Raw genomic sequence first — 18,129 nt, 5'->3', positions numbered from 1 at the left:
TGCCAAAACCAGACTCTGTCCAAGGGTTTTGCTCAAATCTTTTGATTTTTTTTGGTGTGTGTGTTTACTTTTGGTAATTTACAAATTTACTAAACCATACCACTCTCTACAGTTGGCCATTTTGGATGCTATTTTTCAGTAAAACAAACAATCATAAAAGGTTGTACCTATCAGGTATTTGTTAAAGTTACTTGTTCCTAGAAAGTAATCATTTTATGAATAAAATCACAACAACCCCATGAAGAGCTACAGGCTCAGGGCAGAGTGGCTCGAAAGTGGTGCAGAGGAAAAGGATCTGGGGGTGCTGATTGATGCTCACCTGAACATGAGCCGGCAGTGTGCCCAGGTGGCCAAGAAAGCCAATGGCATTCTGGTTTGTATCAGGAATAGTGTAGCCAGCAGGACCAGAGAGATGATCGTCCCCCTGTATTCATATCTGGTGAGGCCACACCTCAAGTACCGTGTTCAGTTTTGGGCCTTTCAGTACAAGAAGGACATCGAGGCCCTGGAGTGTGTCCAGCGAGGGGCTACGAAACTGGTGAAGGGCCTGGAACACACGTCCTGTGAGGAGCGGCTGAGGGAACTGGGGTGGTTTAGTCTGGAGAAGAGGAGGCTCAGGGGAGACCTTATTGCTCTCTCCAGCTACCTGAAAGGAAGTTGTTGGGAGCTGGAGGTGGGCCTCTTCTCGCAGATAACTAGTGGTAGGACAAGAGGGAATGGCCTCACGTTGCACCAGGGGAGGTTCAGGTTCGAAATTATGGGACATTTTTTCTCAGAAAAAGTAGTCAGGCATTGGAATGAGTTGCACAGGGAGGTGGTGGAGTCACTGTCCCTGGAGTTGTTTAAGGAAAGGTTGGACATGGTGCTTAGATATATGGTTTAGTGGGTGATGTTGGTGGTAGGGGTAGTTGGACCAGGTGATCTTGAAGGTCTTTTCCAACCTTAATGATTCTATAATTCTATGATACATACTTGTAGCGTTGTAGTGCTATCTAGCTCCAGGCTGGTCCTGTGGTCTGAATGTTAGTCGTTGTAATGCAGTAGGTTCACTCCTAGAGTGACTCTTCTAGTTTCATCCAAATAAGAACATTTTTTTTTGTCTGTTCTCCAAAATCTGCCATATGAACTAAATCATGTAAATTGGGGTGATTGGAAAATTAACTTGAAATGCACATTTTGTGCTTGAAATAATGGTGATCTATCATTCAGGTCTCTATGGTATCATCTCACCTCTCTCAACTGAAGTAGTGAGATGAAAAAAATTGCAGTCTAACAGAGGTTATTCTATCAGTCAGAACTTTTCAGATAACCCTTAATTGGAAAGGGTTGGAAGACTAGCCAATTTCTGTTAAAATGTAGTTACAAAAGTGGACAGACCAGAATGACAGGAAGACTTCCAAATGTAAATGTTTTGTGATCTGAGCACCCTGTTTCCTAGTCACACTCATTTATGTTAATAGAAACATGGATGGACTGAAATTGGCCTGGGTAGGACAAAGAGATCAGCTGGGTATAAAAACCTAAACGAATAAGAACACGTTTTTTTCCATTTCTAGACTAGGAATTTTTATCACAGATCATGGGATAGCTGAGGTTGAAAGGAACTTCTGGAGGCTATCTGGTCCAACCGCCCTACTTAATTTAAGCCGGATCACCTAGAGCCCCTTGCGTAGGACCATGTCCACATGGCTTTTGAATATCTCTAAACAGGGAGATTCCATAATCTCCCTTGTCAATCTGTGCTTGTACTCGGTCACCCTCAGAGTAGACAAGCATTTTCTGACATTCAGAGGGAACATCCTGTGTTTCAGTCTGTGCCCATTGCCTCTTGTCACTGGGCACCACTGTAAAGAGCCTGGCTACATCTTCTTTACATACTCTTTTCAGGTATTGTATGCACTGATTCTCTCCAGTATGTCCATATCTCTCTTGTACTGTGTGCTCCTGAACTGCATACAATGCTCCAGATCTGGCCTCACCAGGACTGAGTAGAAGGGAAGGATCACCTCCGTCGACCTGCTGGCTATACTTTGCCTAATGCACCCCAGGATACAGTTAGCCTTCTTTACAGCAAGGGCACATGTCTGGTACATGTTCGACTTCATGTCCACCTGGATCCCACACATACTTTTCTACCACGCAGCTTTCCAGCTGGGTGGCCCCTCAACATGTACTGGGGTTGTTCCTCTTGATGTGCAGAACTCTACACTTCCCCTCGTTGAATTGCATAAAGTTCCTGTCAGCCCATTTCTGTACCATGTTAAAGTATAGCAGCACAGAGCTCTCATGTGTTAGCCACTCCTTCCACTTCCACTTTTGTGGCATCAACAAACTTGCCGAGGGAACACTGCCTCATCATCCAGATCATTAATGAAGATATTAAACAGGACTGGATCCAATATCAACCCCTGGGGTACACTGCTAGTTACTGCCCTCCACCCACAATTTGTTCCACTAATCACTGCTCTCAGGGCCCAAGTTTTCAATCCACCTCATTGCTCATCTAGACCATACATCAACATTTGCTCCATGAGTATCTTATGGGAAACCATGCCAAAAGCCTTACTGAAATCCAGGTAGACAATATCTACTGCTATTCTCTTGGCTATCAAGCCAGTCATTTCATGATTTCATCAACTTCATGTTGGTGAAACTTTGGTGAATCCATACTGACTACTACTGATGAATTTCTTGTCCTTCCTGTGCCTGGAAATGGTTTCCAGGATTAGCAGCTCCATCACCCTCCCAGGGTGGGAGGTGGAGCTGACCAGCCTGTAGTTTGGAATATGAAAATGATCAGTCTGTTCAACTTAGTTTTTTCATTTACTATTTACTTTTTTTTGTTTGTTTGTTTGTTTGTTTTTTTTACCATGAAGAGGAATCCAGTAATCAACTGTGGAACCTTGCAACATTCAGAAAATAAGGGCAACCCATTTCCAGGCACTGATATAACTTTTAAAATTTTGTTAAGGTACACTTCACAGAAGTAGTGGCAACTATTTTGTTGGTAATGCAAATTAACATTAATGAATTAAATCTTATGCCTAATGGACAAAATTCCATTAACAAGTGTGCCAAGATGGAAGATATACCATTTTGTGGCATGAAATATCAATTTTCTGAGGAGGTATTTAAGAAGGCCTAACCCTTGAGTTAAAGTGGTATTCTGTGTTTAGGTTTAGGAGCCACCATAGAGTGGTATAAGCAAAAATAACTAACTAAATAAATAATCCAAATACATTTTAGGTATATCATCCCTCTTCCTCATTTTACTTATTACTCTTGTAGATAAGTGCTAGTCTTTTAAAGTAGGTCTTCAAATTTTCTATAATTATACTTCTAAAGTACACTGCTTGGTTTAAATAAAGCAAAAATCAACTGGATGGTAAAATTATACTTTTCTTGTCTCTAAACTGGATAATATAATACTAGCCAGGAGAAAACGCTTCATATCATACATATCATACACTGGTCCAATAACCTACAGGATATATTCTGAGTTTATTGAGTTGGGCAATAAAACTTGTAAATCATTGCAACAGAGGGGATATTTTTATTCATCTTGTTTGAATCTGATCAGCAGAATATCTGCAAGATATTGAAAGAATTGTTTATAAAATAGCAGAAATAAAACACTGTCTAATCCTTAAGGTGCTGTAAAAAAGAGTTCTGAATGCATCTATAAATGTTCTGGACACATAATACAAAAGGGATTACTTTTCTCTACAGCACAATAAAAAAAGAGAAAATAAATAGTGTGAAATGAGAAAGAAACAGGTGAGATAATAAAACGAAGACACATGTTTATTTTCATATCTCTGGGGAAAACACTGGAACCGCAAGGAACTGCAGTATTACTGTGTAACAACAGCATATTTTGATTTCATAAGTGTTTTATATAGGCATTTTTGAAAAAAGAATCTACTTCAAAATATCCTGTTGTAAAGTCCTTTGGTAATCGGTGATTTTTAATACCTACTAGTTTTGAAATATGTCGATGAATGAGTAAATACTTACCTAGGACATGTTTTATTACCTGAAATTTATATTTTTGCTGCAATGTATTGCTGTAGCAAATAACTTTTCTAAACAAAGTAAATAAATAACTTTAAAAACAAGAAAAACAGTGAGGAGGAGGGAAATTTAATGTGCTATGCATAATTTTAACTTCTTAGCATTTTTAGTATTTCCTTAATAATGTAGCAACTATATTTTAGTCACTCGTTCACTCATTGGAATATGAAATTAAATATGAGTGTACTTAAACTATTGTTTATACAGCTTTATGAAACAAAAACTTTGCTTATGAATTAAAAAGCCACCATGTGAGCATAGTGTATGAAAGTATTGAGAAGAAAATTGCTGTATATTATTTTCCAATTCTTGAAATGTCTTCTGACAAATGAAATAGTAAAAACTGAAATAATACATGCACAGCTTTTTCTTCTGTGGACTAAACTTCCTCATTTCTTTTGCTATTGTGTTTCTCATATTTATAATTAATTTATGTTAGTAAGCTTCCATCTTATGCTGTCTGATTTCTTATGTGAAAACTCATGATTTTTGAACAATTTAAATAAATGATTCATATTACTTCTACATGTTTACAGGAAGTCTAAAAACTCCAGATGCAGAAAAAATGTATGGTACTTAGAAATTAGAAATCAGAAATAGAAAACTTCTAAATTCGATAGTTGATGAATTTATGAACATTTATCAGACAACTACATTTTTTCAACTGTAAGCAATCTTTCTTCTATGACTTAAGTTTATAGAAAAGACTTTGTGCTGGATGCACTACTATATAATTTCATTCTAGTAATACTATGAATCTGCCTTCATGCATACGTAACAGATGATTGTTAGATGAATAGGTTCTGACTAGTCCTGTTATTTTTTTTTTCTTTTTTTTCCTTCAGACTTTCACGTAAAGCAATTTCAATTTCAGCTTTTCTAATGCTTCCAGATTGATCACACTATTATTAAGAAAGGAGATGGGGCTTCTCTGGAAGATTTTATCAGAAACTTCTGAACATGGGGAAGATCATTAATCTGATTTAAACTTTATAATTCAGTCTTATTTTTATTCCAGTGTGAATTTACTACATGCAAGAATGAGTTGCATGTCATATTGACTGCTATAAATTCATGTTCTTAAAGTGCAGTATCAGAACTGCAAAGCTTTTTCTTCCAGAGCAATAGAATTTCTGTAAGGCAAAGAAAAAAAAATGTAAAAACAAACATTTCTGTAAATTCAATGTTCAAGTCAATCAAAACACTGATAAAAATAGTGAACAATCTCTGTGCTAATGACTAAGTTCTGCTTTACATCTACAGAGAAAAAGATATACACTAATACAAGCAGTAAAAGTAACAGCTGGCCAGCTTTGCAAATGCAATTTCATTTTATTTTATTTTTTTAATGGTCAAAAAATGTGCATGTAGTGGTACTAAAATGTACCCTGAAACACCGGTCATGAATGAAGGGGAAAACTGATTTTTGAATGCTCCTTATTATAGACTGAATATATATCACTAAAATAACAATCTCAAGGACAGGTAGACAGTCTGAGCTACTTCTTGTATAGCCTTCCTTTATAATCAAGAGGAATGGACAAATCTTAGAACAGGATGAATTGGTCTCTGAATTGTATATCCTTGTTACTGCGGACCTTAACACCAACACTTTATACAAACAGGACTGAGTCTATTTGTTCAGTAATCGCCTGTTTTATTAAAGTACCTAACAAATAGCAGACACTTAACCCATTGAAAATTAAAGTACTTCTAGGGAATGATTTCTCTGGTGTCTGTAATGATCATCCTTTTTCTATTTAGGGCTTGTTGCCCTTGCGCTGTATAAACAAACAGCTGGAAATAGACACTGCTTTTTTTTTCTCAGGGGACACTGATGGTACCCCACATCAATATGTTCAGAAGCTCACTGTCAGAAGTATCTCTTCAATATCCCGTTTTCAATAAACAGGCCAGGAAATATATCTGAGAATCTGTCCTCAAGACAAGAAGATGACATGCAAGAAGAGAGAAAGGTGTCATGATAGGAAGGATCCAGTAACTCAGATGGGCCCAGCTGTTACTGGGGATTGTTGCTTTATGACTCTTGCAGTTTATGGGGTTATAACCCCATAACTATACAAAATAACTACTGTTTTTTGCAATTGTATAGTTGCACAAATATACCAAAATTGCTGTAACAAAAAGTTTTATACCACACAATTGTACAAAGCTAGGCTAAAGCTAAAAAATTTGGACAATAGTTATTTCTAGTTGTTCTCCAAGCTGACCAAGAAAATCCCAGTCAAAACAAACAAACAAACAAAAAACAACAGAAGTCATGACGGCTACTAGCATTGAGAAAAGTGTATTTTGAAGCTATCAAGCTACAGATTCTGACGTCATCTGGAGGCTGGGTTATATTATGTATTTGGGTCCTGGCTTTAAAATCAGATCAGTGAAAACAGTTGCATAACATTTTTTCCATTGTTAATCAATTATAATGTTTATTTTTATAACTATGCTATATTTCTTAGTATTTTGAAGTACCAAATCATTCAAAGTTTTCTTTAAAATTTCTTCTCTGTTTTATATCTCATAAGATATTTAATATAAAATGTAAAGAATGTTGTGCCAATTTTCAAGAAGAACGTTGTGCCAATTTTGAAGAAGGGTAAGAAAGAAGACCCTGGTAACTACAGGGCTGTCAGTCTCATGTCAGTACCTGGTAAAATTATGGAGAAGATTATCCTGGGAGTTATTGAAGCTTACCTGGGGAACAATGGAGTCATAGGTCACAGCCAACATGGGTTCACGTGGGGTAGGTCCTGCTTAATAAATTTAAGTTCCTTTTATGATAAGATCACCCATCTAGTTGACCAAGGGAAGCCAGTTGATGTAATCTTTTTGGATTTCAGTAAAGCTTTCGATGCTGTTTCTCATAGATCTTACTGGAATAAATATCCAGCATACAGCTAGATAAAAACATCATACAATTGGCGAACAATTGGCTGATGGGTAGCACTCAGAGGGTTATGGTAAATGGGGTTACATCAAGCTTGCAGACAGTCACCAGTGGGTTCCCCCAGGGCTCCATTTTAGTGCCAATCCTTTTCTATGTTTTCATAAATGGTTTGGATGTAGGACTAGAAGTTGTTTTGAGTAAGTTTGCTGACGATACTAAACTGGGAGGAGCTGTTGACTCTGCCGAGAGTGGAAAGGCCTTGCAGAGAGATCTGGAATAACTGGAGAGCTGGACAATCACCAACAATAGGAAGTTTAACAAGTGCCGGGTCCTGCACCTGGGAAGGGGCAACCCTGGCTGTACGTAAAGACTGGGCGACAGGATGCTGGAAAGCAGAGAGGGATCTGGGGGTTTTGATTGACAGCAAGCTGAATATGAGCCAGCAGTGTGCCCTGGCAGCCAGGAGGGCCAACCGTATCCTGGGGTGAATCAAGCATGGCATCGCTAGTCGGTTGAGGGAAGTGATTGTCCCACTCTACTCTGCGCTGGTGCGGCCTCACCTCAAGTACTGTGTGCAGTTCTGGGCAGCACAATACAGAAAGGATGTGAAACTATTGGAGAGTGTCCAGAGAAGAGCTATAAAGGTGGTGAAGGGCCTAGAGGGGAAGACATACAAGGAGTGGCTGAGGTCATTTGGTTTGTTCAGCCTTGAAAACAGGAGGCTGAGGGGAGACCTCATTGCGGTCTACAGCTTCCCCATGAGGGGGAGCGGAGGGGCAGGTGCCAATCTCTTCTCTCTGGTGACCAGCGATAGGACCTGAGGGAATGGAGTCAAGCTGCGACAGGGGAAGTTCAGGCTGGATATCAGGAAGAGGTTCTTCACTGAGTGGGTGGTTGCACACTGGAACAAGCTCCCCAGGGACGTAGTCACAACACCAAGCCTGTTGTAGTTTCAGAAGCATTTGGACTATGCTCTCAGTCATATGGTCTGAATTTTTGGGTAGGCCTGTGTGGTGCCAGGAGTTGGACTCAATGATCCTTGTGGGTCCCTTCCAACTCGGCATATTCTATGAGTATAAGAATAGATTCTATTTTCATAAACTCTACTTTTTGGCTTATCTATGAAAGAGTGAGGGAGAAAACAGTTTGTTTTTTTTTTTTTTCAATAAAATCATAGAATCATAGAATATCCTGAGTTGGAAGGCACCCACAAAGAACATTGAGCCCAGTTCCTGGTTCCACATAGGACCACCCCAAAATCAAAACAAATTTCTGAGTGTTGTCCAAACACTTCTTGAACTCCAGCAGGCTCAGTGCCATGACCACTTCCCTGGGGAGCCCATTCCAGTGCCCAGCCACACTCTCAGTGAAGAACCCTTTTTTTTTGTGTAATTGTCCCAGTTTTCTGTTGTTTGATATGAGCAAAAGCTTGTTTCTCTTGCAGCCATGTTGTGTGATAAGCCAGAAGCTTTTCTGATCCTGAAGATCTATGGATATGAACTAATTCATAGATCTCAATTAGTAGGCATTTCCTTAGAAGTGCTGTTGATGTTTGTTATTGACCTAGCATAACTATTTTAGTTATAAACAATTAATGTAGTAAGTGCTCAAGTATTGCACATATTCATTACAGTTGTTTCCTTCACTTAGATCTCATGTTTTCCTTTAATAATGTTTTTCATATATAAGCTCTATGTAGGCTAACATTTCATTGCTGCACTGTATTCAACACAAAGTGTACTTTTAAAAATTAAATTTGAGGATATCTGCTGACCTGAACTATTGCTAGGAAAATTAGATTAAATTATGATTGTATAAAACATGCAATTAATTAAAATGAAATATCACCATTTATCAAAATCAAGTAAAAAACCTTCTGTTTCCCCAATTTTAGATCATATTTCTGCACTCTTTAAATTATGTTTCTGAGATTTCCCTAAAATCAACTCTGAAAATGAAAATTGAAGACTACCTACCCAATGTTATATGATTTTGCATGGAAACAATCAAATTATCTGATGATCTGAGTACTTTGTTTTCAGTAAAAAAAAAAAAAAAAAAAAAAAAAAAAAAGGCTTCAGTGTGTTGAAGAAGTTTATTCAGTTATTTCTCCAGTGTTTTTACCAGGACACTGCCTCAGTGTTTAACAATCACAGTTTAGTTCTGAACTAGAAATACTGCACCCAATCTGGATCTCTATTAATGTGGAAGTAATGCAGGAACTTCAGAAGGATATGTAAATTCAGTAGATATTGGTCATTATGGCTATTATTTTTTCCTGATTATGATGTACAGAGTGGTTAAGACCATGGAATCTAGTATGTAAACTTAACTTTTTTTTAGTATTGTGAATGTTGTCCCTCTTTAAATTGCCACTACAGAAGCTTAAACTGATTTTTTACCTAACTTTTGGAAATAGAGGTTCTCCATAACCATACACAAATATTGACTCAATGCTCTCTCATCCTGCCTAGATATTTTCTTCAGCATGGTAATTATACACATTGCATTAAATCTAATTTATTACTCTTGATGTTTTGTTCTACTGCCGGTAATTAAAAATAGATAGTAAATCTTTCATTAACTGGAATGGTTTTCCATTAAGAAAGAGCTCTGATTATGTACAAGTATAAATTTTGAGATTTTCTTTTGCATTACACCTACATGACTGATTGCATGGATTAAATTAGATGATATGACTTTAAATGTAAATAAGTCTTGGCTATGTTAACTTACTGAGCAGATTTTTTTTTTTTCCAAACAAACAAACAAACAAAAAAGGTTAAGATTTCTCAGAGATTGGTAGATGATGGGATATGTTTTAATGATGGTCTTAGTCTTCAAAAATCTAGCACAGAAGGTATTTACATGGACAGCCTTTTAATATTTAGGTCCTGGTTCAAGACAACACTGAACTGGACCACAAATACTGTGTCTGTGTCTTTGTGTAAAATTAGGTACTTAAATGTGAGCTGTGCAATTAAAAGCTTTAGAGTTTCCTATTCTTGCAGTCAGTGGTCCCAGCCAACATGGATTCACAAGGGGTAGGTCCTGCCTAACAAATTTGATTTCCTTTTATGATAAGATCACCCATCTAGTCGACCAAGGGAAACCAGCTGATGTGATCTTTTTGGACTTTAGCAAAGCTTTTCACATGGTTTCCCATAGGAGTCTACTGGACAAAATGTCCAACATACAACTAAACAAAAACATCATCCAATGGGTGAGCAACTGGCTGATGGGCATGGCTCAAAGGGTTGTGGTAAATGGGGCCACATCTGGCTGGCAGATGGTCACTAGTGGGGTCCCTCAAGGCTCTATTTTAGGGCCAGTCCACTTCAATGTTTTTACAAACTATCTGGATGTAGGACTAGAAGGTGTTTTGAGCAAATTTGCCGATGACACCAAACTTGGAGGAGTTGTAGACTCAGCTGGGGGTGGAAAGGCCTTGCAGAGAGATCTGGAAAAATTGGAAAGCTGGACAATCACCAACAATAGGAAGTTTAACAAGAGCAAGTGCTGGGTCCTGCACCTGGGAAGAGGCAACCCTGGCTATACGTACAGACTGGGCAATGAGATGCTGGAGGGCAGCCCTGCAGAGAGGGATCTGGGGGTTGTGGTTGACAGCAAGTTGAATATGAGCCAGCAGTGTGCCCTGGCATCCAGGAGGGCCAACCGTATCCTGGGGTGCATCAAGTGCGGCATCGCAAGTTGGTCGAGGGAAGTGATTGTCCCACTCTACTCTGCGCTGGCCTCACCTCGAGTACTGTGTGCAATTCTGGGCACCACAGTACAAAAAGGATGTGGAACTGTTGGAGACTGTCCAGAGGAAGGTGACGAAGATGGTGAAGGGCCTAGAGGGGAAGATGTACGAGGAGCGGCTTAGATCACTTGGCCTGTTCAGCCTGGAGAAGAGGAGGCTGAGGGGAGATCTCATTGCGATCTACAGCTTCCTCATGAGGGGGAGCAGAGGGGCAGGCGCCAACCTACTCTCCTTAATCACCAGTGACAGGACCTGTGGGAATGGTGTCAAGCTGAGGCATGGGAGGTTTAGGCTAGACATCAGGAAGAGGTTCTTCACCAAGAGGGTGGTTGCACACTGGAACAGGCTCCCCAGTGAAGTAGTCACTGCACCAAGTCTGTCTGAATTTAAGAAGTGATTGGACTGTGCACTTAGTCACATGTTCTAAAACTTTGGGTAGATCTGTGTGGTGCCAGGACTAGATGATCCTTATGGGTCCCTTCCAACTCGGGATATTCTATGATTCTATGATTCTTGGTGATGTCAGGGGTGAGTAAAACTTCGACCTTGGACTTCTGGAGGGCAGACTTTGAACTGTTCAGGACACTGGTAGGGAGGGTCCCTTGGGAGTCAGTCTTGAAGGGCAAAGGGGTCCAGCAAGGCTGGGTGCTCATCAAGAAGGAAGTCTTAAAGGTGCAGGAGCTATCAGGGAACATGGTCATCCAGGAAGGTTCCAGAGGCCTGGAGACTTCGTAAGATAATGCGCATCTATAAGAAGGGTCATAAGGAGGATCCAGTGAACTACAGGCCTGTCAGCCTGACGTCGGTGCCAGGAAAGGTGATGAAACAGGTCATCTTGAATGTAATCGTGCAGCATATGTGGGACAACCAGGGGATCAGGCCCAGTCAGCATGGGTTCATGAAAGGCAAGTCCTGCCTGAGCAACCTCATCTTCCTCTATAATCATATAACATGCTTGGTGGATGAAGAAAAGGTTGTTGATGTAGTCTGTCGAGACTTCAGCAAAGCCTTTGACACCTTCTCTCACGGCATTCTTCTGGGGAAACTGGCAGCCCATATCTTGGACAGGTAAACTCTTTGCTGGGTTAAAAACAGGCTGGACAACCAGACCCAGAGAGTGGTGGTGAATGGGGTTAAATCCAGCTGATGACTGATCATGAGTGGTGTTCCCCAGGGGTTGGTGTTGGGGCCCATCCTCTTTAATGTCTTTATTGATGACTCAGATGAGGGAATTGAGTGCACCCTCAGTAAGTTTGCAGATGACACCAAGTTGAGCAAGTTGAGGTGAAGTGTTGATCTGCTGGAGTTTAGGAAGGCCCTGCAGACGGACCTGGACAGGTTGGATCAATGGGCAGAGGATGGAGGCCAGTAGGATGAGGTTCAACATGGCTAAGTGCTGGGTCATGCACTTGAGCACAACAACCCCATGCAGTACTACAGGCTTGGGGCAGAGTGGCTGGAGAGATGTGCAGAGGAAAAGGATCTTGGGGTGTTGGTTGATGCTCACCTGAACATGAGCCGGCAGTGTGCCCAAGTGGCCAAGAAGGCCACCAACATCCTGGCTTGTATCAGGAATAGTGTAGCCAGCAGGACCAGAGAGATGATCAGCCCCCTGTACTCTGCTCTGGCAAGGCTGCACCTTGAGTACTCTGTTCAGTTTCGGGCCCCTCCCTACAAGACAGACATCAAGGCCTTGGAGAATATCCAGAAGAGGGGCTACAAAGCTGATGAAGTGTCTGGAACACAAGTCCTAAGAGGAGCACGTTTCCCACCTCTCTCGAGTCTCTGAACCTCTAGATGGGGACTGGGAGAGTGGAGTCACTCCCACTGTAAGTGAAGAGCAAATTCAGGACCTCCTGATGCAACTTAAGAAATACAAGTCTATGGGCCCTGATGACATGCATCCCAGGGTACTGAGGGAATTTGCTGATGTAGTTGCCAAACCACTCTCCATCATATCTGAAAAATCATGGCAGTCGGGCGAAGTCACAGGTGACTGGAAAAAGGCAAACATCACTCTCATTTTTAAAAAGGGTAGAAAGGAAGACCTGGGGAACTACATACCAGTGATCCTCACCTCTGTGACTGGCAAGATCATGGAACGAATCCTCCTGAAGGCAATGTTAAGGACACATGCAGGACAAGGAGGTGATCCAGGACAGACAGCATGGCTTCCCCAAGGCTTCCCCAATCACGCCTGACCAATCTGACAGCCTTCCGTGTTGAAGTAACTGCATCAGCCAACAAGGGAAGACCAACTGATGTCATCTAATTGGACTTCTGTAAGGCCTTTTATCATGGTCCCACATGATATCCTAATCTCTAAATTGGAAAGACATGGATTTGAAGGGTGGACCATCCAGTGGATAAGGAATTGGCCTGATGGCTGCACCCAGAGAGTAGTGGTCAATGGTTCTATGTCCAGGTGGAGAACGATGACAAGCAGTGTCCCTCAGGGGGTCTGTCTTGGGACCAGTGTTTTTCAGTATCTTCATCAGTGACATAGACGATGGGATTGAGTGTACCCTCAGCAAGTTTGCAGATGACACCAAGCTGAGTGGTGCAGTTGATACCAAAGAAGGAGGAGATGCCATCTAAAGGGACCTGGACAGGCTGGAGAAGTGGGCCCATGGGAACTGCGTGAGGTTCAACAAGTCCAAGTGCAAAGTGTTGCACCTGGGTCAGGGCAATCCCAGACAGGAGTACAGACTGGGAGAAGAGCTCATTGAGAGCAGCTCTGTGGAGAAGGACTTGCAGGTTATGGTAGACAAAAGGTTCAACATGAGCCAGCAGTGCATGCTTGCAGCCCAGAAGGCCAGCTGCATCCTGGACTGCATCAGAAGAGGTGTGATCAGCAGGTCGAGGGAGGTGATTGTTCCCCTCTACTCTGCCCTTGTGAGGTCCCACTTGGAGTACAGCATCCAGGTTTGGGGCCCCCAGCTTAGTGAAGATGGGACCTGTTAAAGTAAGTCCAGAGGAGGGCTACAAAGAGGATTAGAGGGCTGAAGCACTTCTACTATGAAGAAAGGCTGAGAGAGTTGGGGATGTTCAGCCTGGGGAAGGGAAGGCTCTGGGGAGACCTCATTGTGGCCTTTCAATACTTCAAGGAGTCTTATAAAAAAGATGGAGAAGGACTCTTTACTCAGGTAGATAATGATAGGACAAGAGGGAAGGGTCTTAAACTAAAAGAGGATAGATTTAAACTAGACATTAAGAAGAAATTATTCACTGTAAGGGTAGTGAGGCACTGGAACAGGTTGCCAAGAGAAGTTGTGGATGTCCCATCCCTGGAGGTGTTCAAGGCCAGGTGTATGGGGCTTTGGCCCACTTGATCGAGTGGTTGGCATCCCTGCCTACGTCAATGTGGTGGTTTTACTGTGCTAGGCAGCTGAACACCACAACCGCTCTCTCACTCCCCCTCCTTAGATGAGGAGGGGAAGAAGTAAAGGAAAGAACAACTCACGGGTTGAGATAAGGATGATTTAATTAAAGGGAAGAAAAAAAAATATTAAGGAAAGATTAACAATTTAACTAAACAATTTAACTAAACAATTTAACTAAACAATTAACAATTTAACTAAAGGGAAAAAAAAGGAAAGGGGAAAAGGGAGGGGGAAAGGGAAAACTAAACAAAACAAGTAAAGGCTATGTGGAAGTGCAGAGGAAAGAAATTACTCTCTACTTCCCACAAATGAGCGATGCTTGACCACGTCCTTGAAGCAGGGCCTCAACGCATGTAACCAGTGTTCGGGAGGAGGACATACGTTTTCACAACGAGAGCCCACCCCTCCCCTCTTCCTCCTTTTTCCACCTTTTATTGCTGGGTGTGACATCATATGGTATGGAATATCCCTTTGGTTGGTTTAGGTCAGCTGCCCTGGTGATGTTTCTTTTCTTACATCTTTGCCCACCCCCAGGGGGGTTAGAGAGAGTCCTGATGCTGTGCCAGCACTGCTCAACAGCAGACACAACACTGGTGTGATACCATTGCTGTTTTAGCTACGAGTGCAGAGCACAGCACTGTATGGGCTGCTGCAGGGAAAGTTAACATCCCAGCCCAACCCAGTACACTACTGGACACTATTGTACACTACTGTGTACACCCAGTACACATTGGGGGTTGGAGTTAGATGATCTTTAAGGTCCCTTCCAACCTGAGCCATTCATAGAATCAATCATAATTCACAGAATCAATCACAGAATTCTAGGATTCTTTCAGAAGATGACATCCTTACTATTTTGTATGTCTGTCTTCAGATGGATGGATATCTGGAAATGCGTCTTGGACTTTTCATAAAAGAAAACAAAACAAAACAAAAAAACCACAAGTGGCAGGCTTAGCATAAGTCACTAACTTTCCATCAGTTAAATATAGTTGTGATTATTTCCTACCAACGTGAAGTATGTCTTAGATAATGATTGGTGTCCAAAATCTGGATGCAATCTTGTTGGTACCTGTAGGAGGAAAGATTACTTGGGCCACCACATGACAGCTAGGAGTCAAAATATACTCAGTATTCTGTAAAAAATGCAAATGTTAAAAAAAAAATACAAAAACTATCAATGAACATTTTCTTTACAGTTCTGAAGACAATTGAAATATATAATTTTTCCCAACTTCATTCGATGAAGAGATGTAGATAGCATTATTTTTCTCTTAAGATCTGAGTATAAAATCCTTGCTAAGAAGCAGAAACTTTAGCTTTCAAAAATATACTTAGTTGCAAATTATGTTGTTACATAGATAGTTATACAAGGCTGTCTGATTCCTTTTCATTTCCAGTTTTTCCTCCTGTCACAACAGCTTTATAGTAGTGTTAAAAATTTACAACCACCAGTTATTTCTTGCGATCTGTCTAAAACTAACAAGAGCTGTAGTTTCATGACCCAGGCCTCTTCATTGCTGCATTTATATAGCCTTTTTTTTAGTATTTATTTTGTGCACATTGCTTTTGGGACAATTTCTCCTATGAATTTTGTGCTTATTTTTTATTGTGTACTTTTGACTTGAAATAAGAATGTTTATACCTCCACATTTCTCTACATAGGAGAAAAAACATTGAAATATGTAAATACACCTTTATAAAATGCACAGTTAAACATAATTATGTTGTTATATAAAATGTATATTTATCATATTTAGCATGACATTTTGGACAAAAAAAAAATAAAATCAAGTTTACTAACCCAGATAATTTTGCCGAGTGATCATTAATCACATTTGCTATAGATGCACATCTGAGAGCTTTGTCACAAAACTAAGCCATACTATAGACAGTGAGCTGGAATCACACTGCCACCTTCACCAGGAAATTAAAATGCAAAATCATAACATTTGCAAATAAATAATAGAGAATTATGTAATTTAAATAAATCCTTGGAGGCTGATGGGGTGCTTACCAAGGAAACAAATGTGGGAGACAGAAATATAAGATATTCTCTGAAAACACTAATTGTGCAAAAGATAGTTACCCATATATTACAAACAGAAGGAATTTTATTGAGATCCTAATGAGTTAGGAGTAGTCTTAAGCTGGAAAAATCTGCCTTTCTCACTAACTTTCTCACTAACTTTTCATATGTGGAACCTAAAAAGAATGCTGACACAACAACTGTTTTTTTAGACAGTTAAAGGTATCTGAGCAGAGTGCCACTAAAGTTAAGTAACACACAAGGTGTTCTGGAAATGAAAGAAACCAATAAATGTGTTCATATTTCACTCAGTTACATAAGTAAAGACTTTCCCTTCTTACTTTGTCTTCTTCTTCACTTCAGTATTGTTACTCACTTTTAAAATCTCCTAGAATATCTCAGGAAAAGTAAATGTTGGTTAATGGCTTTGAGTGCGTTTTTATTCCCCCCCATATCCACTGTTGAAATGAAACAGTATAGATTTGTTTAAAATTCTCTTTTCTTTCATCTTTAATCAGATAAAAGAACAAGATAACTTGGAGTAATGACATGAAAATCCCATGTCCAGAGCCAAAAAAAAAAAAAAAAAAAAAAAAAGGCAGCATGAGACAAGGATATAAAGGTTGCTAGATTAATTGGTTGGTTCCTTAACATTTTTCATTTTCATTATTATCTTTATAACATTTCTTTTTAACAAAGCTTCCTTTTGAATACTGTAGTCAAGCTATTATAGTCACAAGGACAAAAAGGTTGTGACTTTCTCTTTTATTACCGCAACCATATTTTGTCAGGAATATGGATTATTTTGGTACCATTCATCAGTCTAACCATATTCTTAGCTCTTGAATAAAATTCAGAGTTTTTACTGTACAGAAAAAGACAGAAGAATCTGAAGTTTTCTGATAACAGTATGTTTCTCTCCTGAGAATTTAAGTATGTTTCTTCCCAGTTATCTCACTCCTCTTATCAATGTGAGCAATTATGTAATTCTGTCTGCCACAGCCATACTCTGACAATACTTGGAATTAAAAGAACTGATTCCGGTTTTTAAAAATAATATTGATTATTATTCTTTTGATTGAATCTTTAGAAACAGATGATGTGTATGGCAGGTATAGCTTTCTTCTCTTTCTCTCTTCCCCAGCTTACTTGGCTAATTTACTCATTTTTTTATAATCTGATCATTTTACCTCTGCTTGTATGTATTTTTTAAATTAATCAGGACTGATCACTGCCGAGATAGCTTAGTGTTCATTTCTCTTCCTCCTTTTCCTTTTTTTTTTTTCCTTATTTATTTATTTCTTTGGTAAAAGCACCAGTAAAACACATATTTAAAGTAGATTGCTTTTGATAAGGGCTGGAAAAAACATTAAAGATACAGAGATACATGTTGCCTTCTGACACAGTACATACTACCATTTTTTTTTTCCCCAAAAATTTCACAGTTCTGTCATCTGTGTCAAAACTTTCTAAAATTTTTTACTTCTTAAAAGCTGCGGAAAAAAAAAAATAAAGATTAAGTGACTGAAATTTAGCTCTAGATTTTACACATGATCAAAGATCCTTTGCACTAGGTCTGGCTAGGATGGTGTTAATTTTCTTCACAGCAGCACATATTTTGATGTGTTTTGGAATTGAGACTAAATGTTGATAACACACCAATGTTTTAGCTGGTGCTGAACAGTGACTGTACAATGTCAAGGCCTTTTCTGTTTCTCACACTACCCTCAAAATGAGGAAGCTGGGGATGCACAAGAAGCTGTGAGGGAACACACCCAGGACAGCTGACCCCAAACAACCCAATGGATACTCTGTACCATATGACATGGTGCTCAGCAGTAAAGCTTAGGGATAGTCTTTCCAAGGTAATGTCTTGGAGACTGGGCATTGGTTTGATGGTGGGAAGTGGTGAGTGATTGCCTTTGTATCACTTATTTTTGTTTGTTTGTTTTACTTTCACTTATTAAACTGTCTT

General features: G+C 39.8%; 1 protein-coding gene across 18 annotated transcripts in view; it reads left to right on the top strand.

The window, feature by feature from the left end:
• Nucleotides 1-18,129, top strand: part of GPC5 (glypican 5) — a 765,123-nt gene that overhangs the window by 509,293 nt on the left and 237,701 nt on the right. For 2 of the 18 annotated variants that reach the window (XM_080577250.1, XM_080577255.1), the window contains one exon: nt 5,903-17,894. The exons of the other annotated variants lie outside the window; for them this stretch is intronic. In XM_080577250.1, the coding sequence (XP_080433376.1) occupies nt 5,903-6,004 (102 nt within the window). In that variant the 3' untranslated portion in view covers nt 6,005-17,894. Of the gene's footprint in view, nt 1-5,902; nt 17,895-18,129 lie in introns of those variants that run through there. 18 annotated transcript variants of the gene reach the window in all.

This window comes from Anser brachyrhynchus (genome assembly GCF_964034855.1).
Source record: "Anser brachyrhynchus genome assembly, chromosome: 1".
Classification (NCBI taxonomy): domain Eukaryota; kingdom Metazoa; phylum Chordata; class Aves; order Anseriformes; family Anatidae; genus Anser; species Anser brachyrhynchus.
Note: the sequence above shows the minus strand (reverse complement) of the source record. Positions and strands in the feature narration are given on the sequence as shown.